At 36.8% G+C, this 25,104-nt stretch overlaps 1 protein-coding gene across 1 annotated transcript in view; it reads left to right on the forward strand.

Annotated features, from left to right (window-relative positions):
- The window catches only part of MET (MET proto-oncogene, receptor tyrosine kinase), a 168,079-nt gene that overhangs the window by 127,331 nt on the left and 15,644 nt on the right, over positions 1-25,104 (forward strand). Inside the window, exons 12-16 of the mRNA XM_069107079.1 lie at positions 10,624-10,770; positions 12,864-13,020; positions 13,276-13,416; positions 17,981-18,211; positions 22,575-22,655. Of these exons, the coding sequence (XP_068963180.1) occupies positions 10,624-10,770; positions 12,864-13,020; positions 13,276-13,416; positions 17,981-18,211; positions 22,575-22,655 (757 nt within the window). The remainder of the gene's footprint in view (positions 1-10,623; positions 10,771-12,863; positions 13,021-13,275; positions 13,417-17,980; positions 18,212-22,574; positions 22,656-25,104) is intronic.

The raw sequence follows: 25,104 nt of genomic DNA on the forward strand, positions 1-25,104 counted from the left end.
TTAAATGCTCCCTTAAATCACCAACTTGAGCCTAATTGGCTTTTTAGTTGTAAGAGTGAAATGCCTATATTCTTTAATTATAACACATTCTACATCAGCAAATATCTAAGCTCTGAAACACAAATCTTTTTGGCATAACATTAAAGGGAAGTGTTAATAGTGGGCTATCTCTTTGTGAAGAATTGGGAGAGGGAACTCTTTCTTATTATGTACATATAAAAAAGTAACAATAAGTATTAGGCACAGATCCATTAAAAGCTCCCTGTGAATACATTTTCCTGCAGATGTAATATATTTTCCTGAAAGATAAAATTTGACATTCTTGGTAAGTAAATCCATCATTTATAACTATCTACTTCCTTATAATCATTGAATTTTGTAATGAGGTGTGGCCGTGTCAAAACAACTAATTAGTGAATGGAATTTTTATTCTACTAGGAATTCATGATACCCTTCATAGGTGTTATCCTCTGAAGAGAAAGGAATGGTAAAATACTAGCATTTTCAAGGCTAAAGAAATTTAACCGTCATCTAATATAAAATGTTCTGTGACCCTAGGCAAGTCATTTAAGTTCTCAAAGCTTCAGCTTTTTATCTACAAAATAGAAATAATTATGCCTACCTTATAATGTTGTGAGACTCAAATGAGATAATGTATTTAAGCATTTTGCAAGCTTTAAAAGTTGACAGCTATCATTATCATCAACATCTTCTCCATTACTTATGATTTATTGAGAAGGAAACTGAGGCTCAAAAAGACTAAGTGACTTGACTAGTTAGTGACAGAACTGGGTCAGATCTCAGGTCTTCTTGCGTGGTTCTAATTGTTTTGGTCTTTAATCACCAAAAAGAAAAAAAATGAACAAGATGACCAAAGTGGCAATATATTTTTGTATTACCATTTGTGACCTTTGTGGTTGGGAATGGAAAATATATAAGCATCAGCAAATTGACTTAAATAATTAGAATTGATTTTTCCAAAGGATTACCTGGATTCAAGTATGAACACAAGGATTATCCTCTTTTGAAGTAAGATAAGCTATATTGGTTCATCTCCATCTAAGGATTGAAAATATTCTGAAACCAGAATTCTTTTCTGGCAGTATTCTCTTATCTACACCACAATATATGCTCTTAGATATGTGTACATGCACACACATATGTACATACCAAAAAATCGTGGGTTTTTTTAACAATAATTAAACAAGCACAGCATGAAATTAAATGGTAGCCTGCTTCAGTGAACAAACTGTTCTACCAAACCAAAGTTCTTTCATCTACTTCTTTAATTAGTTTTACAAAGAGGGAAAGAGCTTTTATCACATCTTTTTTTTTTCAATAAAACTAATCTAGTGTGACATATTTTGCATTCAACAAATTACTGTATTTGCCGTTTGAAAGAATCCATTTGGTTCCTCTTAATGAAAACAAGAAGTTTTATGTGAGAATATTTTTATGCTCAGGAAAATTGTATTTTTTTCAGTTGTTTCATCTATAATTTGAGGACTAGAGATAAATGGCTCCATTATCTGTCCCTCTGAGCAAAATCTCATATAGAAAAGAAAAGTCCTTTCTCCCTAAATTAGTACTTCTCACTCAGGGCTCCCAAAACTTGCTTGACCAAGAAAAACATTATATGACATGATTATCTTCAGAATCATTTAGCACTATTTCTAATATGAACAAAGTTGTCCATACAGATTGACACAAGGCACTTTCATCTCTTGTTTCCATATAGAATGACTATTTGGCCTGCCAGTTGAATGAACCTTCATTCTCGTGGGATAAGTCAAGAAAGATAGCTGGGGGTAGCAGGAGCCAGCAAAAAACCTGATGTTTTTCAGGGATATGTTCAAATGTATGATTTTAATATCATAGTACTACTTTACCTCCCATATACTTTTCCTCATGTGAACTGAATTGAATCCAATTGAATTATGCTTAACTGGAAATTTACAGTGAAAGACAAGATTCAGCTGAAATGTCCTTATTCTAATACTAATCTTAGTCCTTTGTCAGTTACTAAAATCAAGAAAATTAAAATCTGTGCCCCTGTTTGGAACAGCAGAGGTGAATAAGTAGTGAGAAAGAAAGTAGGAGAGGAAGGAATGTTTGCTATTCCCCGGGAAAAATTCAACTGCTTTATTGTGAAGAAAAGGCTTTCATTTCATGCTGTGTTTGTATAACTCCTGGTTAGGAAGTACATGTATTTGTAATCAGTGACAGCATTTGGCAAGTCGTATGTTTATTTTATATTGCAATTATATTTATATGCTAATGTATTCATTCAGGATACTGTTATCTATGGAATCAGATCAAGAAAGGCTGTAGGGAATAACAGAGAACTTTGTATTTGCAATCTGGAAAGTGTAAATTCAAGCTCAGTTCCAACTTTGCCTTGCTGTGTAACCCTGAGCAAGTCATTGAATTGCTCTGAGTATGTTTTCTCATCAATAAAAAGTGGGTCATAACTACTTGGCTTACTATTTTCCCATGAGAAACGTATTTTGTCATCTTAAAGCAATATGTAGTTGGGAGCTCCTCAAAGTGAGATTTGCTCAGTGTCTCTGGGGAAGGCCGTAGTATTCAAACAGGCAGGAATGCCTTGGTGAAAGAGGTGAGATAATTGTCATCTTTATACTTCATCCAGCAATGGCCACAAATGATAACACTGTGTCCACAAAGATCCCAACAGGATTGCAGGCTCAGCTGCTCTTCTGTATAGACTTGAACTTAATTGATATATTGGGTAGGTTATGACCAAAGCTGGAAACTAGCCAATACTGACAATGATCAAGAATTATTGTTATTATAGTAAATAGGTAGTATTAATACATTCTATATACTCTATGCAAATTTGAGATTTGCAAAGCATTTTTTTCATATTATTTCATTTGATCCTCACAATAGCCCTGGGAGGCAACTGCTATTATTATACCCATTTTGTAGTTGAAGAAACTCAGTCAGACAGTTTTAGTGACTTGTTCAGTGTCATATAAACAGTAAATGCCTGAGGCTAGATTTGAACTCAGGTCTTCCTGAGTCCAAGTCCAATACTCTAGCCACTGCACCACCTTTTCTAATCTGACTCTTGCAAACATATAGTATATTTTTTATCATCATGTGATTTTTTAAAATGATATGAATTTTATTTAAATAAAATGTTATTCCTAACAATGATATCTCACAGTTAGATGCCAGGTAACTCCAATATTAATTCTTTAAGTGAAATTGATGTTCACAAGCTTCTGGTAATCAGCTGAAAACAAAATAATGCCTATGCAAATATTATCTTATTTTTTCCTAATTCTCCAATACATGTTATAGTTATATTCCTCTATTTTGCAAACATCGGTATCTTTTGTAGCATATCTTGCTGGAATTTGTTTCACAACAGGGTAAGCCCAGAGGGGAAATACCAGAGTTTGGCTAAACAAAAATAAATTCCAGGTATTATAAATAAAATGGCCTAATAAGAAAGTCATATGCTCAACTGTCGAGAAGTCAACCAAGGTAGAGAGAAGTAGGCAGACAAGTAATCCTGGCCCTCCTCCCCCCTGGAAAAAATCACCCTGTTTCAGAATTCCAGGTCATATAGTTCAATCTTTCCCTTTTCTTGAGTCACTTCTACTACATTCCCAACAAGTAGTCATCCAAACTACACTTGACTACCTAGACCTCCAGTGAAGGGGAGCCCACCACCCTGAAAGGCAGTTAGTTCCCCTTGAGACAGCTAAAACTTCTAGGAAATTATTTATATTGAACACAAAGTGCCACCCTGCTAACTTTATTATTACTAATTAGTTCTCCCCTCTAGGACCAAGTAGAACAAGTCAATTCTTTCTTCAACATGATATTCCACATATTTGAGGATAGCTCCCATGTACCCATATCTCCTCTTCTTTAGACTAAACACCCCCTCCCATTCCTTCAACTAAGTGTTGTATGGCATCATCTCAAGGTCCTTCATTTTCCTGACCATCCTCTTCCAGAATCATTTCAGGTTCATGGCATTATATAGGATCATGGTTCTAAAGTTTGAAGAAACCTTAGAATTCATCTGGATCAACCCTTCATTTTAGATGAGGAAATAAATGTGGGAGAGGTTACTTGAGTTGTCAGAGGCCACAGAGGAGGCAAGTGACCAAACCAAGATCCAGACTCAGGATTTCTGATGTCAATATCCTTCTTAATATATGATGTCCAGAGTAGACCAGGGTGGAATGTAGTGAATTTTCTTTCTCCATTGAGCTGGAAATTATTCTTTGATTAATGTCTAAGATTGTCTAAGATAGAATTAGCTTTTTTTTGCCTGAACCTCCAAACTTTCTCTGCCATGTCCCTGTGTTGCCTCATACTTTCAGCTCTTCCTTCCCCCACCCATCTGAGTTTCAATGTATGTGCTGGCTTTCCTCATTAGAATGTAATGCATTTGAAGGGCAGGGACTACTTTTATCTGTATTTGTACTCCCTGCACTTAGCACATAGTAAACACAATAAATGCAAGTTGACTTTTTTTTGTTACACTGCTGACTTTTAAATTTTTTACTGAGACTTCATGTTTGACCAATAGTCTTCTTTTCCAAATATGCCCTTTTCCCCCCTTTCTACTCAGACAGCTGTCCTTTATAAAAAAAAGAATTTTCAAAAGAAGAAAGGAAAAATCAGTTCAGCAAAGTTAACCAGCACATTAACCAAACATGGTAGTATAATCAGGGTTCCATACCCACAGGCCCCCACTTTTGTAAAGAAAAAAGGGAGGCACATTTTCTCATTTCTTTATCAGGTTCAACCTTGGTCATTATAATTACATCCTAGTCAGTTTCTTTTTGTTGTTGTTGTTTCTATTTGCATTGTTATAGTCATTGTGCATATGGTTTTCATCGTTCTGCTTATTTACATTTTCATCAGTTCATGTAAGTCTTCCTAATCTGTGTATTCTTCATAGTCAGTTTCTTATGGAACAGTAATATTTCATTACATTTATGTTTAGACATTACTCAGTAGCCTGGCATCTACTTTGTTTCCACTTCTTTGTTACTACGAAAATATTTTGGTACATATGAGATCTTTTTATCTATCTTTGACTCCTTGGGATACATACTTGACTATTGTTTTAGAATAGGAAATAGAACTACAATTCATTTGATAGAGAAGTCCCAGATGAAGCAAATCTCTCAACCAGTGCAGGCTGTAGCACACTTTCTGAAGTTTAAAGTCTTAAAAGAGTTAAAATTACCCAGGGCACTAAGAGACTTGACAAGGCAGCTAGGCAGTGCAATAGATATAGCATTGGACCTAGAGTCAGTAAAACTGGAGTTGAAATCCAGCCTCAGATGCTTACTAGCTGTATGATCCTGATCAAGTCACTTGACCTCTCTCTGCCTCAGTTTCCAATTATAAAATGGAAATAATAATAGCACCAACCTTACAGGGTTGTTGTGAGGTTCAAATAAGATAATGTGTATAAAAGTACCTAGCACAATGCCTGGTGCATAGTAATCCCTACTACATAAATGCTTATTTCTTATGCTCTCCCTGCCAACCAAGGGTTACCTGGCCAGTAAGTGTCAGAAGAAGAACTTGAACCCAGGTCTCCCTGCATCAGAAGTCAGCTTTTTATCCAGCATGCCATACCATTTAATACATATTTATTGAATTTCTGACATAGATAACAGTGTGAGAAAAATTACAAAGGTAGGGAAATATGGAGCACATGTGGGAAATCCCAAGGCATGATCCAAATTTGGTTGGAATATTGAGTGGACAATGGGGATAAGTGTGACATAAGACCAATAGAGTTGACCAGATGAGGACAGGGGTTGTTTGAACTTTATTTGGTAGGTAATAGGAGGACATTAAACATTTTTAGGAGAAGAGTGACATGATACTATTGCTTACCACAGTTGCAAATGGGTGGCCATCTGGTAGGCAGAGTTTGAAATTATACAAAGAATTCAGGGCAGAAGTGGGTGAGCAGGGGTGGGGGAAGACTGGAATAAATGAACTTGAAGGGGAGATAACATGAAGAGATCATTGGGAGAAATTCCACGGCTAGATGGAGCAATGTAAGGGCTTGTCATCTTAGCTTTAAAGAACCTCTTCTTATGTAAGGGTTATCTCTTCTAGTCATTTAGAAGTAGGGTCCTGAAATCTGATTCCTCTTTACTGGCTGACTTGTGGATTGAGTAGGTCTCTGGAAGGGCACTGTTATGTGGGTTAGAGAAGGAATGTTTTCAGAGTGGGATATTTCCCAAGTTGAAGGGAGAGTAAGTAATCCATTCTGGCACCTAAGAGAAGAGATAGCGCCTTAAGCCCTAACAAACAGGAATTCAGAAGCAAAAATGGAACTTGATACTCAGCTGAATTTTCTTAAGTTTATTATTTACTTGAAATTACTTGAGTATATTATTCACAGATATCTGTTAGAACTTGTCTCAGAGTGTAAATCAATGTCGAGAATCGCCTTGTTCCTGAGCCTCTCACTCCCTTATTCTACCTAAATCTACACACTTGCTTCCATCTCAAGGTTCAGGCCAACCTACATGTCAGTTCTAACCATATGCAGGCTATGTACAAAAAGTATTTGTCTCAAAAGATACTGATGAATTTAGAGTAACAAGTCTAATTCTTTTTTTTAATTTTTTTGCGTTTTGGAGGGGGTAGGGCAGGACAATTGGGGTTAAGTGACTTGCCCAAGGTCACACAGGTAGTAAGAGTTAATATCTGAGGCCGGATTTGAACTCAGGTCCTCTTGACTCCAGGGCCGGTGTTCTATTCACTGCAACACCTAGCTGCCCCTCAAGCCTAATTCTTACTGCTGATATCTCCATGTTTCCTTCTCAGATCCTATCCCTGGCTCCTGACATAATCCTTCCCACTCTTTGGTCTAAATTCTTGACCCTGTGCTCTCTATAATCTCTTTAACATTTAGTCCTGGATCATTATTCTTATACTATGCCATTTTTCCTACCTAGACACATAGTATCTGTCTCTTCCTCCATACCTTAGCTACCTTCTTGGACTTGAACTCTGACTTTTAGGAGCTTATTGGACTTACCATCAGCCTTTTTTTTACTATCTCAGTTTCTAGTCCAAGGTTCCTTGGTTTACCCAGTCCTGTAGCCACCCAAATCCTGATGTTACAGTGGTGAGACCACTATAAGAAGAGGCAAGCTGCCCAGAGTGAGGGATGAGTGATTTCTGACACAAAGTGAAGTGAAATCGATTTATCACACAAAATATTCATCTTCACATTACATATAACTGGTTGTGAGAGGGGAGATGTCCATTATATCATACCTACACCCCCTCCCTGGGCACCCAAGTTCAGTCTACAGGGGAAGCAGTTCTTATTGTTATTCATTCTGATTTCTACTGAGTCACATGATGAATTTCATCATCCTGTTTTTAGACATTAATCACTTTAGAAAAAACAGACCGTTGGTTGTTTTTCAGATATGTGACTTATATTTTCCGATTTCTGTCTGTTTTTCATACTTTAAAAGCAATTTCATAAGCACCTTTTAAAAAAATTTTTGCTTCTCAAGGTTGGGTGGAGATTTATGCCTTATAGTAATTCTCTTGGTTTTGTGCAGATGAGAAAAAGTAGCTCTACCCAGTCTGGGATTCATTTTTCTTATGCTGGATATTTATTTGGTTGTGTTGTTATTTCCTTACTTGAAGAGTTCTTGGACCTCAAAGAATGAGTATGTGTAAATGTAAATGTAACATAGTCTTCCCTTCCCCCACCTTAGTTATTATCTAGCCAAGAAAGCCACATTTTTGTTCTCCCCTCATAAATTAAGCCCTCTAGCTCTTTAATCTCTTCAGTTGCCCTTCTATGAATTCCCTTCAATAAGTGAATGCATACCTCAGCCTTACTCACAGCTAACCAACAAGTTGTCATCTTAGGCCCTATGGTGGTGACCCATTAGATTTATGGACCTTTTGTTAGATTGCCTTCTATGTCTGTCCCTGTTCCATGAAATATTCCCATTGCTAATGTTCACTTAACACATATGATCTTTACCTTATGAAGAGTTTTGTTTATGTGCATTTTACCTAAATCCTAGTTTCCTATCACAAAGATGTATCACTTTCTCTGAGCCCTTTTTTACTAATAGTAATACCTATCCTATCAACCTATTAGGGTTGCCCTGAGATTTAAATGAGAGTATATGTATATGTTTGTATTTGTGTGTGTATATACATATATATATATACATATATATGTAATGTGTGTATATGTACATACACATATATAAAAGTGCTTTATACTTTTCAAAGTTTTTATGTTTGCTATGATGTGGTTTTGTCACATTTAAAGTATATTTACTGGCATACATATATAAAGGTTAAGAAAAGCAGTAGTTTCTGAATATTAACACATCTTTTCTCAAATTAATAGTAGTTTGTTCATTTAATGGATGTCTGCTTCCCTCAGTTCTGGTAGTCTGATAATATGATGAATTATGTTTGTGGTTATTCTTTTGTTCCCAAATCTAACTTTTAGTTTCATCAATATGTTGTATAACATTGCAGCATGGCATATTCAATAGAAATTCAAGTCCAAAGCCAGAAAGACTTGGGTTCAAATCCTGCCTCTAACATGCTGGCTGTGTGATCCTGGGCAAGTCATTTTTATCAGTATTTCTCTATGACTATGAATTGCAGAGAAGATGTCAACCTGCATTGGTAGAAGGGGATTTCCTCACCTGAGAGTTCCTTATCCCAATGAAATCACAGATCTAGTCCCTATCCTAAAATAGCAGTTAGGCATAAACCCCAAAGAGTAAGAGAGAGACAGAGAGAGAGAGAGACAGACAGACAGACAGACAGACAGAGACAGAGAGACAGAGACAGAGAGAGGAAAAAGAAAGAGGGAATTTTGTAGTAACAAAGAACTGGAAGCAAAGTAGTCCAGTCTTAGTCCTCCTAATGTTTCAAGAACCCCTAATGAAGAAAATAAGTAACTAAACATGTGTCACTTAATTGAATAGGGTCTTATAGTAATTATTCTAAAAAATGAACTTATAGGGAAATATAAAAATGCAAGTTAGCAGAAAACTTGTCAAGAAGCTTCCAGGTTTAAACAATATTGTCTTCCCTCTATTAGGCTGATGTTAGCCCCTAAACTACTCCCAAAAAGCAAAGATCATGCCTATATAACTTGCTCAGTGTTTCAAGGATATGCAGCTTCATCAATATGGATGTCCCCATCATTAGCACACATTAAAACATCTCTCTGACTTATTAGACATGAATAAGTTTCTGTGACAAAAAATTTCCTTCAACCCAATGGCCAACTTTCCATTGATGAGAAAGTCTATGAGATTCCTCCCAGCTCCAGAGCTTTGATTCTAGAATGGAAATCTTCAAACTTAGCTAGATTTGTCTTCAAATTGTGTGTGTGTGTGTGTGTGTGTGTGTGTGTGTGTGTGTGTACACCCAGGGTATCACAATAACGGGGTTCAAATTCTTGTCTGACCACTTGCTACCCTGTGTCAGCTTGAGCAGAACACTTAGCTTCTCTAATCCCTCAGTTTCTCCATCTAGAAAAGGAGTGACTTGAGCCAGATGGCCTCTAAGATCCCTTCCATCTCTGATTCTATAACCCTTTGATCTCCTTGAAGCCTCTCCAGCCTGGGAGAACCTGTCAGGGGTTACCTAGAGTCACCTCCAGTCCGGGTTAAAGCATCAGAGAGAGTTGAAATTTTTCTTTTATTATTGCCCTTTAAAAAATACCATTCAATGATGGTGATAGAATGGTTCTATTTTCAAAAGGTTTATACCAATTTGCCCTTAATAGAGTTGAGGAAAGAAGAAAGTAGAAATCTAAAATACTTTTTTCATTCTATTCTAAGAACCAAATAAGTACCGTAGAGGCATTGTGGGGTAGACAGTTAAGAGGCATCGGAGTGCTGGACTTGGATCCAAGGAGAACCAAATCCTGCCTTAAATAGGACTTGTATAATACTGGATAAGTCACTTTAACCTCTCTGCGCCTCAGTTTCCTTATCTGTAAAATGGGAAAATAATAGCATCTGCCCCACGGGGTTTTTGTGAGGATCAAATGAGACAGCACATGTAAAGTCTTTTCAAACCTTAAAAGGGCCATATAAATGCTATTACTAATAGTAGTTAAAATATCAGTTGTAGAAAAAAATAAAGCATTGAACTTGGTCTCAGGAAAAGTCTGATTTTGCATGCTGGCTTGTATCACTTATTAGCTATGTGTTTGTTCCCAGGCAACTCATTTATGATCTCTCAGCCTCCATTTCCTCTTCTGGAAAGAAGAGATAATAATCCTTATAGGGTTGCTATGGGGAAAGTACTTTTTAAAGGAGTCTTAGAAATGTGAGCTGTAGCTACAAGTAGAAAATAAATGCTTTGATTTCTGGAATACTGATTTAAAGTGCTCACTATGAATAAATGAATTGAATGAAGGAAGGAAGGAAGGAAAAAAGGGAGACTAATATAATCCACCTGCGGGCTAAGTCCAAAAAAATAGGTCTTAATTTTACAGTATTTTCATAATATCCCTTGATTGTGACCATTCCTGGTAGTTGTCGAAGATCTAAAGGATACTAATGAACAACATCTATTTTTCTTTTCTTCCAGGGAAATGATATTGACCCCGAGGCAGTAAAAGGTGAAGTGTTAAAAGTGGGAAATAAGAGCTGTGAGAATATCCGCTTGCACTCTGAAGCAGTCTTATGTACGGTCCCCAATGACCTGCTGAAACTCAACAGCGAGCTAAATATAGAGGTGGGATTCCTGAATTACTTTCATGTTTATTAATAAGGATGCCAGTGTAATTATGTCACTTGCTGCCTTAAAATACATCCTAAAAGCTCATTTGTATGTTAACTTAAGTTCATCAAGGCAGCCTGGATTCTTGGTTGTGACTTGACAAATAGTGGATTTTGGTTACATTGTCCCCCTACCAGTCAAGCTCATTTTCTGGAGACCTGGCTGAGGCAACATTTCCAAACAGCAAATAAGATTTCCCAGACAATAGAAGGATCTGTCAGCAGACCTCAAAGTCTCATTAAATAAACGACCTACACAAAATCTTATTCAATAGACGACCTCCTAGCTAGTTCCTGACAGTCTAGATCAGCCCTCTTCTCTCTGTGGATTTCTGAGATACACAGCAGAGAGAGAATGAAACCAACAGCCACAGACTCTCCTCATGACTCCCCTCTATAGAGCTGTCCTAGATTCCATTGTCTCCTGTCCTACTCCCTTAGTATATTCTAAATTACATTATGGTTTCTTTTCTATGCATTTTATCACTCCTATTAAATTATAAACTCCTTGAGAGCAAGAAGCATTCCAGGCTATGTAAGACCTTGAATGTCAGCCTAAGGTTACCATGAATTTAGCCGCCAATGTATCTCCATCTCTAACCCCAGCCATCTCAACTTGCCCAGGAAATTAAAAGCAGCCCCTCACAAAAAAAATAAATAGATAAAAAGAGCTAGGGATCACTGGGAAATAACATTAAGATCATGCCTACACAGTTTAAATTGTAAAGTGGAAATTTTATATTTATGCAATTAATTTATTCTCAGTAAAGAGGATGAATGTATAAATGTTCTTAAAAACTTTTATAAAAGCAACAAATTGAATAAATGTCAAGAAAGCAAGAAAAAAATCACTATAGGTTATTACACTGGTGTCATAGTTTGGAATTTGGTAGCCCTAAGTCTTTCCAAGCAAAGCATCTGGACTGGAATTGAGATTTTATTGATGTGGGTGTCTCTTATGTGAGGAAAGTCCCTCTAACAGTATAGGTTAGGAGTTTCTCTGCAACTCGAAGTCTCAGAGAGTTGCCTAGAGCTCTAAGAAGTTAAGTGACTTTCCCAGGGTCACACAGTCAATATGTGAGCAAGAGCCCAGGAACCCCTGACTTCAAGGCAGGTTCTCTATCCATTATTCCATGTTGTTAATAAACACACATTTCTCAAGCTTCTACTATGTGCAAAGCATTGTGACAGGAACCAGAAAAAATTCAAAAATAAATGAGAGGGCTAACAATCTAGTAAGGGAAATAAGAAAAAGTAACTCTAATATAAAAATAATATAGTTAATTCATAGGAAAGGTACAAAAGGAAGTGCTCTGACAGCTCTGAAGAGGGAGGGATTACTTCCCTTCTGAGTAGATGAGAGAAAGCTTTCTGGAGAAGGTAACAACTGAGCTGAACCTCAGAGGACATATTGCATTTCAAGTAGGTGAGGATTATGGAGCAAATACATTCCAGGAATAAGGATCGTGTGAAAAAGGGGGAGGGACACAAAGAGAAGAAAGTACAGCATAAAAAGGTTAAAAACAATAAGTGGGTCCAGGAGGCAGAGACATAGAAGACCTAAAAAAAAAAAGTAAGGTAACATAAGGCTAGAATATCAGATCACAAAGAGCCTTGAATGGCAGACTAAGGATTTTATATTTTATTTGTAGGCAAAAAGGAGCAAGTAAAGGGACTGAGCAGGAGGGTAACCTGACCAAAGCCATAAAACTTTTATCATTTGTTGAGCTGTAATGCAATACACAATGATGATTTTATAACATATAAAATGCAAATAGGCAAAATAACACATAATACAATATGGTCTTTCAGTTCATAAATTAAACTAAGGTACTTTGGAGATATACATTCCATGACACTTCTAAAGACTGAAAGAAAAATTGATAAAACCTACCTTCTTAGTCTAAAAGAGATAACACCATTGCCAGAAGTAATTACGGCAATGCTCATGTATCATATTGCACCCAAAAATAATCAGTTCAGCTCATTCAATATATTGTAAACAAAATGCCATGTGTATTATGCTGTTTCTTTATTTCTTCATTGTAGTGGAAGCAAGCGGTTTCTTCAACTGTCCTTGGAAAAGTGATAGTACAACCGGACCAGAATGTCACAGGACTTGTTGTTGGAGTTGTTTTCATATCGTTGTTGCTCTTGTCGTTACTGGGGCTTTTTCTGTGGCTGAAGAAGAGAAAGCAGATTAAAGGTGCATCTTTTTTGTTTTCTTCTTTTTTTAAAGAGAGAGAGAGAGGAAAAATCTTTAAGAAGCTAATTCCACTTCACACAGCCTTCATATTTACAGCAGTGTTCCTCAAAGCCATATATGTTCCCCTAATACCAAATGTTAATGAGAACTTAATGCTTGTATCAAAAAACAGTCTATATTTAGTTTTGGAGTTTATCATCATTGACCCAGGATAGAGAAGTCTTTAACAAATTCTTTTTTTCTATTTGTTTTAAGATCTGGGCAGTGACTTAGTTCGCTATGATGCAAGAGTACACACTCCTCACTTGGATAGGCTTGTAAGTGCCCGGAGTGTAAGCCCCACCACGGAAATGGTTTCAAATGAATCTGTAGACTACAGAGCAACTTTTCCAGAAGGTATATTTCAGTTTATTGTTCTGAGAAATACCTATACATGCACTTCAGTGTGGGGGTTTTTTCCCAGCTTTTACATGCAGCCTCCCTGATGGATTTTAATTTGGAACCAGACCCATTTCTTGTTACATTTTTAGGGCCTTTCAGCTGTTCTCTCCCAGAAAAGTGAACCACAAAATCACAAGGGAACAGGTATTTCATTTATTGTTTGAAAAGTACACTAAAAAGTTGTGAGGCTTCTCTAAACTAAATTAGGAGTATTAGGGTGTACAGCGTGGCTAGAGAGCCCATCTCAGAGTTAGGAAGACCTGGGCATAAATTGCCCACAGAAGTCTTATGACTCTGGGCAAGTCATTTAACTCTCTAAATTGCATTATATCCATAAATAACAGAGGACTTGCTGATTTCAGTAGGCAAAGGGAGTTATCTACCAATAACAGATCCCATTTTTTTCTTTAATTAAACAAACTAAGTTAGGAGAGGTAAGATAAAAATGCACATTTTAGTCAAACGTAACTTGGCACTACTTGGCCTTTTCTTTTAACCTGTTATATATAGGAATCTAAACATGCACATGGTTCCATCAAGGCATCCATAACAAACACTATGATTTATTAAGTCCCCAGCATATGCAGGGCACTGTGCTAGGATCTGGGGGAGTATACAGAAAACAAATAGTTGTTTTCCTTAGGGAGCCTGCTCTCTAAGAGGGTGGGTAATAAACTTCACAACCTAGCACCTAAAGTATTCCATGACTTTTAAGTCTATTTTGAGGCATAATCCAGAACAAACATCCAGTTATGCTGAGAAATAAAGATATGTTTAGCATCATCTGCTTCAAAAAGAAAATACTCTTACCAAATAATGGCCAAATTAACCGGAGCATTTCACATTGTTTAACTTAAAAAATGTTGGCAAAAGTACAGTCTCTACATTTTATCAACTTTATTACCTTTAGAAGTTTCAGGATATGAGTCAACTGCGAACATTTTCCTGGTTGTATATTTACCACTGGACAAATACAGTGAATCAGACTCAGAAAATACTTGCAAATCTAGAAACTACTCATCCAGTCAAAGGGTGTTAGTAATAAACCAACTCATATCTTTATTACTTTATACCAATTCCCTGATATTTTGAAAGTTTTATTCACTTACCCCTGTATAACCAACACAAATCATTACTGCATTATTTAATTTCTTGCTTAGCCTTTGCATGTATTTCCATGTGTGAACTAGCTGCCATAACAACTTGCTGCCATTTAATTTGTATGAATGGGAATATTACATTATGCTTTTTTTCAGTAGACCAGACTCTGCTGTTTTATTTTTGTTGTTCTTCTACTGTAAGAAAGAAAATTAAAATCCACATATAATCCCCAAGATTTATTTTAACCCAGTTTCAATATCCTTTTCCCAATCAAAACTGTGATCATAACTGCTTAAGTTTCAAATGCTTAAACCTCAAATGTTAGTCTCATTTTTTAATTTATCTTATCCACCATTTAGCAATATAAAAAAAAGCCAATTGACAAGATAATCCACAGTCAGCTCATAAAAATTTGAATTGACTATATTGCAGCCATTGACACAGCAAATAATTTCTCTTGTATTCTACCTGTGGGGACACACATTAAAAGTCAGAGGCCTGTAACCTAACTTAAGAACCAATAAAGCATTCCATGCCAGAGAACTTTTTCCTCTCAATGGCTCAATGATTTTTCAGTTTCAGACAGTCCCTGAAGTCTAGATTCAGCAGCAACCCTCCTCCCCCCGATCCATACTACCAATGTAAAAATTATCCTGCTACTAAAGGCATAAGACAGCTGCTGTGATTGCCAGCTGCAAATGAAACTCCCATCTGTAGTCTCAGACCAACATCAGGTGAAATGCTTGAAACATTGGTAGCAGCAGGGAGAGGCTGTCATGAGAAGGAGCTGTTAAAGTCTCCGAGTCCAGTGGGGAGGTTCTACATCCTGGATCTCCAGGAATTTGGGAGATCCCTTTCTAACCTAAGCCCATCATCTATTCCCATTCCCTCCCCTCCTTACTCTTTTGAGCTAATATGATTCCAACATTCCTGTACTGCTACTCCCATATCTGCCTTCCAGTTTGACAGTTTCTCTGGCTGCAGCATCTTTGGCTCTCTTTGACCCACTGGTCCAGAACAGATGTGATCAAAATAACCCACATGGAAAATACTGAAATGTGTACAATAGAGTGTAATGAGGAAGTATTCTATTCCATTTCTTGTCAAAAGGGTCTAATACCAATACTCTGCCTTTCAGTACTTAAGACTGGACTATGTATAAGTCACATCCTTATCTTTCCAGTGAAACACTTCACAGGGTGTCCCAAAAGTCTTAGTGCAGTTTGGGGTTTTGATAGCTTAAAATTTTTAAGGATAAAAATATCAATAGCTAATATGTATGTGGTGCTTACTATATGTCAGGCAGTGTACTAAGTCAGTACTTTATAATTATTATCTTGTTTGATCTTAATAACAACCCTGCAAGATAGGTGCTGTTATTAGCCCCAATTTTACTGGAAACTGAGGAAACAGGGTGATTTGCCCAGGTTCACACAACAACTTAGTGTCTAAGGTAGGATTTGAACTCAAGTTTTTTGGACCCTAATCCTTCCATTGGACCACCCAGTTACTCCAAAGCTATTCAAAGGCTTAAACTTCACTAAGACTTTTGGGACATCTTTTATACTTTTTTTTTTTTAATTTTTGCCCCTCTTCAAGAATCATTTATCCTGCTCATTAAGAAACAACTGGCGTTCCCTCTTGGTTCCAATACCCTAACTTCAGGAGAATCTGAGTAGCATGGGATGATGGTGAAAAGAATATTGGACTCAAGAGTTTAGAAATGTAGACCTATCTCTGCTACCTCTGAGATGCATGACATTGAGCACATCACTTGGCATCTCCGTCTCAGCTTCTTCACTGGAAAAAATGGGAATAAGACCTAAATCCTTGAATAACAGATCATAATGAGATCATGCCTACGAAAGCAGACTGTTAAGCACCATAGAATTGTGATTGCTTTTAGGACCATGGCCACATCACCTAATCTCTGAGCCTCAGGATCCTCATCTATAAAATGGGCACAAGTCCTTTAGGCTCTACTATAACAGGGCTACTGTGAATCTAGAATGAGGTGATGCTGGTAAAGTGCTTTGCATGTTGTACCATACTCTTATTAGAAAAACTCTTTTCTTGTGAAAGAATAAAATTTATCCTACCTTCTGTCTCAATGACCATAGATCTAGAGCTAGAAGGAAACTCAGAGGTCATCTAGTCCAGCTCCCTCCCTTATTTGTGGGGAAACTGAGTCCAATTATTGTCATCTTTAGATCAAGATTCCCCCACCCTTATCTCATCACTCCTTCCACAACTGTCTCCTTGATTTGCTAGGAGGGAAGCAAAGCTTCTCAGCTGGGAAGAACATTCCTTCCACTCAGAGACTTCATTGTCAATATATTCCTTTTGTTCTGATGACTACTCCTCGGGAACTCATTGCCAGCAGCCCCACCCCCTCACTCAGGGATTCCACTGGGAAGAGAGAGACAGAGACAGACAGACACAGAGATACACAGAGAAAGACAGAGAGACACAGAGACAGACAGACAGAAACTGACAGACAGAAAAAGAAACAGAGACAGAGAATGAATGCCTCAGTGCATCTCAAGGCTCTAGGGAAGAGTAGCTTCTCCTCACAAAAAGTTTCAGAACCCCCCCCCCCCCAACCCCTTACAGGCTCCTCCCTGAGAGTGGGGGATTGGGTCTTGAAGATAATCGGGCAAAGATCTCTTAAATTCTTTTTGGTCTATTTTTCCTCTAAGGAAGGATTTCCAAGTACATTTAGCTTGAGCATAAGAGAAAGGTCCGGGTGGTAAGAATACCAGACCAAGGCAGTATCTTTTCTAAAATTGACCCTGAACCCTTCCTCATAATAGAGGAGTCATCACTGAAGCTGGCAGTTTCCAAGTGTGTGGATCTGTCTGTTAGGTTCTCTCCAATAGATGCCACTGTTCTCATTCTCTCTCTCTCTCTCTCTCTCTCTCTCTCTTTTCACAGCAGCCCTTATTATAGTAAAGCCTAAAGGGTCTGTACCCATTTTATAGATAAGGATACTAAAGCTCAGAGATTAAGTGATGTGGCCAAGGTCCTAAAACCTAACAACAATACTGTAAATTAGGTTATTTCTAAACAAATTAATAGTGTTTTTCCAAGATTTCCAAACAAATACTTAACCTGTTTAAGAGAACAATCTTTGAGAAGATGTTTAAAGTTCTTATTTGTGTATAATTGATTGGCTTATCTCAAAGTCTTCTTATCTATTCATTGAATCAGATATAGGGATCTTACATTGGCAGAATCTCTTTTTTTTTAAGTTAAAATCAACTGTAAATGCTTAAAAGGAATGAAGTGGAATTTTTAAAAATTCTACAATTCAAACTCTGTATTATTTTAGACTGCCCCCATGTCTCTTTGGTTCTAATAAACAAAGTTTTTCCACTGTCTTTTAAACATATACTAATAATTCAGGTCCCTCTTGTAGATCAGTTTCCAAATTCTTCCCAAAATGGATCCTGCAGACAAGCTCATTATCCTCTGACGGATTTGTCCCCCATCCTAACCAGTGGAGATTCAGATATATCCAGTCCGCTGCTGCAGAATCACGTCCACATTGACATCAGCGCCTTAAATCCAGACCTGGTCCAAGCAGTTCAACATGTAGTCATTGGGCCCAGTAGCCTGATTGTGCATTTCAGTGAGATCATTGGAAGAGGCAAGTACTCCAACTCTGATTTTGTTAATTTCCTATAGAAGTGTTTTATGTTCTCTTTCTGCAAATAGGTAAATATACATATGTATAGCAAAAGTAATGCAAAGGACAAAAAAGAAATGATAAGAGCTTTTGTTTTCCATTCTGCATACATAACATGTTGAAAATCAAATCTCCTGGGATGTGGTCCCCCTGTTACTGCTCTAATTTGGTCATCTCCAAAGCAGGCAGAAATAAATCACATTCCTCCATCACCCTTTTTAATAATGACAAGAACATTTTAATGGAATTTTTTACTGCTTTTAATTGCAACCATTTTCACTGATGTCACTCTCCAATGTCTCTTTACATGGAAAACGGTGACTAACTCTCTCCAAAGCCCTAGTTCATAGCACCTCATGTCAGCATTCTTAGAAATGGTAATTTATAGCATTACCTTGACCTTGAGCAACATACATCATTTTCACAATGCACTCTAATTCCTTTACACAAAGGAGAAGCAAGTATTTGTAATAAGGCAGTCTGTCTGGGTGGTAGTAACAGGTAGCAGAAAGAATGGTTGAGAAAATGTTTAGTGGGGAAATCAACCAACCAGAAAAAGAAGATACAGGTAGAAAGTGGATTCTAGTCTCCTTTTCCTCTCTAAAGTCTTTTATCTCAATCCATATTGAATCTTGAAACCTTTTCTCTGGAGACACTACCAAAAGACATCTAGAGCGTTTGTTGTATTCCTGTTGAATAAGTTGATGAGATAATTTACATTATATGAACACAGGGTCAAATTCTCATTTGATGTGACTCTTGAGGAGGGTGGAAGGGAAAGCTGGTAGGCAGAGAGAATTCCTTCTCATTCTTTAATCCATTGTATTCCCTTCCCTTCTGCCTTATACATGAAGGCTATGTTAATAATAATAGTTCATATTTGTATAGCACTTCAGTTATAGTGCACTTCACACATATTATTTATTTTTATCCTTACAAAAAACCTTAAATAATGACAGAATTTTATATAGTAATAATACCTAGCATTTCTAAAGTGCTTTAAGGTTTACAATACACTATAAATATTATCTTGTTTGATCCATACAACAACACCATTTTACAAATGAAGAAACTAAAGGTAAGCCACATACCCAGGGTCACATAGCTAGTAAGTGTCTAAGGCTAGACAGGAACTCAAGACTTCCTGATTCCAGGTCTGGAGTTCTATCCACTGCACCAGATAGCTACTTGTATTGTGTACATACATAAATATATGTATGTATATGTATATACATACATGCTCAGAAAAATTGTGCACTTATACACAGTCATACTGTATACATAGGAATACAATATATGTGCTATTTTGCATGTATATACTTATATGTACTGTGTGAGTCTATGTATACATATATCATGTATATATCATATATATATATATATATATATAGTGTCTTAAAGTTTGCAAAGCCATTTATAGATAACATTTCATTTGGGCCTCATAATAATCCTACCAGGCAGGACCTACAGGCATTATGTCCATTTTATAGATGAGGAAACTGAGCCTTAGAGAGTAAGCAACGTGGCCGGTATTATATTCAGTCAGAGGCAAGTGTTAAACCCATGTCTGTCCCAAGTTCAAGTCCAGTGTTCTTTCCACCTACTATGTCACCCTGCCTATTAGCCATTCCACAAATCACTGTGATTTCACTGGGGCTCAGCGTAGATTTGTTGTTGGGTTTGTTTTTTGTTTTTGGTCTGGACCTGTGATTTCATCAGTTTGGAAATGTATCCTCACTGATACAGCCCATCTGCAGTTTATAGTCCTGGAGACTTACTTGAGAGTCCAAGATGGTAAATGAGTTGGCTAACCAGGGGCCAGAGTGGTATAGGGGAAAGAGTACTTTTTCTGACCCCAGACAGAGACTTGGATCACACACTACCTGTGTGACCTTGGACAAGTCACATTTCAGATTTGGAACTGGAAGAGACCTGATTCAGACACAGTGTTGTTCAATCTTTCCCCTCCTTCATTTTACAGATGAATAAACTAAGACCCAGGGAGAATAAGTGACATTCATTGTCACAAGTTACCATTAGAGGAAGGATTTAAATTTGCTTTTATATCTGTACCACATTTAACCTCCCTCCACGTCAGTTTCCTCAACTGTAAAATGCATAGGGCTGAACTAGATGGACTAGTCTGTATTTTCCCTGAACAGAGGTAGATTGACAGTGGTCCTTTGGAAAAAGAAGCTGGGCTGTGAGGCTTCTCATTCTGCCTCTTGGCTGAGTCTCAATCCTAAAACTATTGCCTAAGCAGTCAAACTCTTGGCACCTATGATGAAACTGCCTACATTATGGCCACTTGGAAAGCAATTGGCTTAGAGTGAGTGAGAATTTAGTGAAATGAGTCTAAAGTAAGTCTACTTCATTTGGGCTAATGACTTGCAACCCCTGCCAACCTGAATCATGTAGCCAATGGTGACTAATTGGTGGAAATCTAAAAAACTAGTCTCTTATACCCTTTCCTTCTCAGAAGCTATGTTCAACGGTATTATTTTTATTTTGGTGATTCTGGTTCTGTTCCTTAGAAGAATAGAAGTTGGCTTTATAACATTTCTTTATCTAGTCTTCCCAACTAGCCTTCCTGCTTCCACTCTTCCTATATTAATCTTCCTTATGTGAACAGATCTGATTATATCACCCTCCTGATTAAGAACTCTTCAATTAATGACCAGTATTTAATTATGCACCTACTATGTGTCAAGCACTGTGCTAAGTGCCACGGATACAAAAACAACTATCAAAAGAACCCCTACTTACAAGAACTTATTTTCGAACAGAGAGACAAGTTGATAAATAAGTATTGAAAGAATAAATACAAAGTAATTAGCTGTAAGGTAGTTTGAAAGGAAGGGCACTAAGCAGTTAAGGAGATCAGGAAAAGTACCATGTTGAAGGTGATGCTTGAGTTATACCTTGAAGAAAGAAAGAGATGCTGTAAAGTGGAGATAAGGAGAGAGCATATTCCAGGCACACAGGTGAGACAGGTGAGCACAGAGGCAGAGCAAGGGGAGGAGGGGGAGAATCCTCTGTGAGGAACTGAGAGAAGGCCAGATGAGTCAGACTGGGTTACAGAGTGTGTGAGTGGGAGTGATGTGCAATGAGGCTGAAAAGATAGTTTGGACCCAGGTTGTATAGGGCTTAAAAAGCTAAACAGAGAACAGTAGCTCCTTATTGTCTAAAATCCAGTCCCCTTAAGCTTGGCATTCAAGCCTCCTTCCCAGTTTTATTTCATATTGTACCACTCCAATGTTCTCTAAGCTTCCTCCAACCTACTCACTAGCTCCCACATAGGCTCCATTTCCCTACTATCTTTATCTTTTCTCACACTATTCTCTATGCCTAGAATTGTTTCCCCTCCACCTACAGAAATTCTACCAATTCTTTAAAGCCCAAGTATGTATAACACCTTCTCCTTGATTCCCCTCCATGGTAATGATCTTATCTCCCCTCAAAACCTTACATCACACACTGTTTACCTCTCTCTTATGCATGTCTGTTATCTTATATTGAAGTAAATAAGATTGTAAGCTTCCTGACTTTTATAAGCTTTGGATCTTCTATGGCATTTAACACAGTGCTAGATACCAAGGTAGGTATGAGATACAACTAAAACGATTGAACAATTACATGTTCACATGTGATGTAGGTGTTAGGGCTATCAGCACCAATCATAAAGATTATATCATGTTGTATGTGTGTCATATACATACATATACACATATATACATATGTAAAAATATCAAAGGGCCATGATTTCATCAATATCTCATCAATCCTCCCTCCACTTCTCCCGACCCGTGAAATAATCCCATCTCCTTTAGTATGATTAATGTTTAGTTCTTTCTATAATTCTTCCACAAGGAACCACAAAGCACCGGAAGCCTTCCCTTGTTTCTTTTAGTAGTTCATGGATACCAATGTAGCACTTCAACTGTCCACTGATCATACATCATTCTCACAACATAATTGTTTCACTTCCTTTCCTAGCAGACATGTCCTTGTTGGTGACTTTTGCATCATTTGTAGAATATATACAATGTTTATTCAGTTACTCAAACATTGATTAAGATATATATACATATATATATATATATAAAGAGAGATTTATATTGTATTACCAAAAGAAAAAAAAGAAAGAGTAATGTGACTTTTATCATGTGTTCCTTAAATCATTTCATTAATAAAAGTCTATACTATATAGATTTGCACTCAAGGAATTTGGAATCACTGGGACTCATAAAAGGTGTGAAGTCGTGATGCTGATTATTGGGAAATAGTACAGTAACAAAGCTAATATTTCTTATTCTTCTCATAGGGCATTTTGGGTGTGTGTATCATGGGACTTTACTGGATGATGATGACAAGAAGATTCATTGTGCTGTGAAGTCCTTGAATAGTAAGTTAACAATTTCCTAGTAAAGTAACCCTTCTGTCAAGATTTATCAAATATGAGAATTTTTCATCTTTTTTGTGGACTGAGTTTATAGTTGCATTGTTGTAAGGCAAAAATTCTCAGTGAGGAAAACCTATCTGTCAATTGAAAGCAGCAATTGCTCTGCAGCTCATGATCTCTGATACATACTTGGGGTACTGACATGGTAAGCAGCTTGTCCAGAGTTAGGTAGCCAGCATGTGTCAAGACAAGGGTTGAATCCAGAACTTCCTGACTCTGGGGCCAGTTCTTTTTCCACTACAGTATACTGACTCTCAAAACTGTAAAATAACAGATAACTTAAAATATTAATTTACACGTTCTGTTACAGAAATAAGCACTTGCTATTGAAACTCAAGGGTCTAATCCTGAAAATATGTTCAAGTTAGACGGTTACTAAAATGTTTTCCTTAAACAATTGCTTCTTATACCCCTGATAAACAAGGGTGTAGGTGAAAGGCTATGAGTATAATTTGACTAAGTCTGGCAGATGATGTTTGTTTTGCAAATGATGATTTTTGGAAACTATTGGAAACATGTTGGCACATAAAATAAGAATGAGTCATTTCATGCTCAGGCATTAAAGTAATTTAAAAAAAAATACAACTCCCATTAGAAAGGAGGGAAAAGAAATAAGATAAAGAAGGGAAAGTATGCCAACAAAAAATTGAAAAATAAAACAGTAGCAACTCATTACTAACATTTAAGGAAAATAAGGTATGCTGTGTAAGTTGAGGTTTCACGTACAGAAGATGAAACTCAGAAATAGAAGAAATTACTTGGGTCTGCGGTCTACTATTTACAAGATACATGACTTTGGGAAAACCATTTAATCATCTCCAACTCTTAATTCCTCCATTTGTAAAATAGGGATAATAATGATGTTTGCACTACCTACCTTAATGGGTTGTTCTAATAAGAATCAAGTGAAGTAATTAATATGTTTTTAGTTTTTTTAAACCATAAAACACTATATAGATAAAAGATATTATTTGAAATATTTTCTCTAATTTACACTCATTGAAATGCCAATTTATTTTAATTATTATTGAGATATTCCTAAAATGTTGCATAATTCTATACTTCCGTAAATAGGATACATAGAATATTATATAGTTTTTTCTTGATAACTAAGAATCAAAATTGTTGTTGTTGTTGAGTAGCATCTGATTCTTCATGACCCTGTGGATGATAGCTTGCCAATACTGTCTATGTTTTCCTGGCAAAGATACTGGGGAGGTTTGCCATTTTCTTCTCCAGTAGATTAAGGTAAATAGAAGTTAAGTGACTTGCCCAGGGTCATACAGGCTGAATTTGAACTCAGGTCTTCCTGATTTGAGACCTAGCATTCTATCCACTGTATCACCTAACTGCCTCCAAAATCAAAATAATGGTAATCAATTATTATGTTATGCCACGATATAATAGGTATTTCATTACCTTCCTTGCTTTTAGCCTGTCAGCATCCATAGTTCCTGCTTCTATGGTCTAAGAAATCAGATAAGCAAGGTTAGAATTATATATAAATTAAAAGCTAATCAGTGATGAATGGTGTAGACTGAGTACCATTCACACAAAAGCTTCACTGAACAGGCTTTATGACTGATACAAGGTTTTAAGAAGTCTTCATGAATTTAAAGCTTAAAGACATTTGGGACATCCTGTATTTCAGAGAACAAAAAAAAAAATTTCTTGTTTTGTTTTTTCTTTCCTGGTTCTTTAATTCTAAGGTTTTTTATTCTGAGTTTTCAGGATTCTTAGTTACATTCCACGTGTAAATTACTAAAAGTATGACCTGAAGATAAGCCGTGTTTTGCTCTATACAAAGCCTAAAACATGCAAATGATGCATTTTTCAATATGTTTCTTGTTATACCTTGTATCAAGAAATACAACATGCCTTAATACATTCAGCATATCACTGGGATCAGAAAATATTACTCTACTCTTTGCTCTGGCACTGGCCTGTTCTGGGACTTTGAGAAGACTATTTATTTTTTCTGAGTTCTAGTTTTCACATCAGTAAAACAATGGCTGCACTGTTAGTTTAACCCTATGGTAATAGTCTTCAGATCCACAAATCAGAAATCATGTAGTCTGTACAAATGCTAAGTATTATACCAAATATTTCATTCTGGAAAAAAAAATTAGTATTACATTCAGGCATATCAAGTTGATGGGTCATCAGCACTGTGTCCTGTTTTCAGAGTTAGATGTTTATCCCCAGGACTTAGCATAGTGCTTGGTACATAGTAGGTGCTTGATAAATGCTTGACCTGATTCTTTTCTGTAAGTGAAAAACCTGAAAACTAAATTATGTTTATTTGGTTGCAGGGGAGAAACTATAACACTGTAATGTGGTTAAGGAAGGATTATGTCATTCATACTTGGATGGACATTCAGGAAATAGAATA

Source organism: Petaurus breviceps, unplaced genomic scaffold (genome assembly GCF_028583685.1).
Source record: "Petaurus breviceps papuanus isolate PSGF00001 unplaced genomic scaffold, PetGlider_PUasm1.0 84, whole genome shotgun sequence".
Lineage (NCBI taxonomy): Eukaryota > Metazoa > Chordata > Mammalia > Diprotodontia > Petauridae > Petaurus > Petaurus breviceps.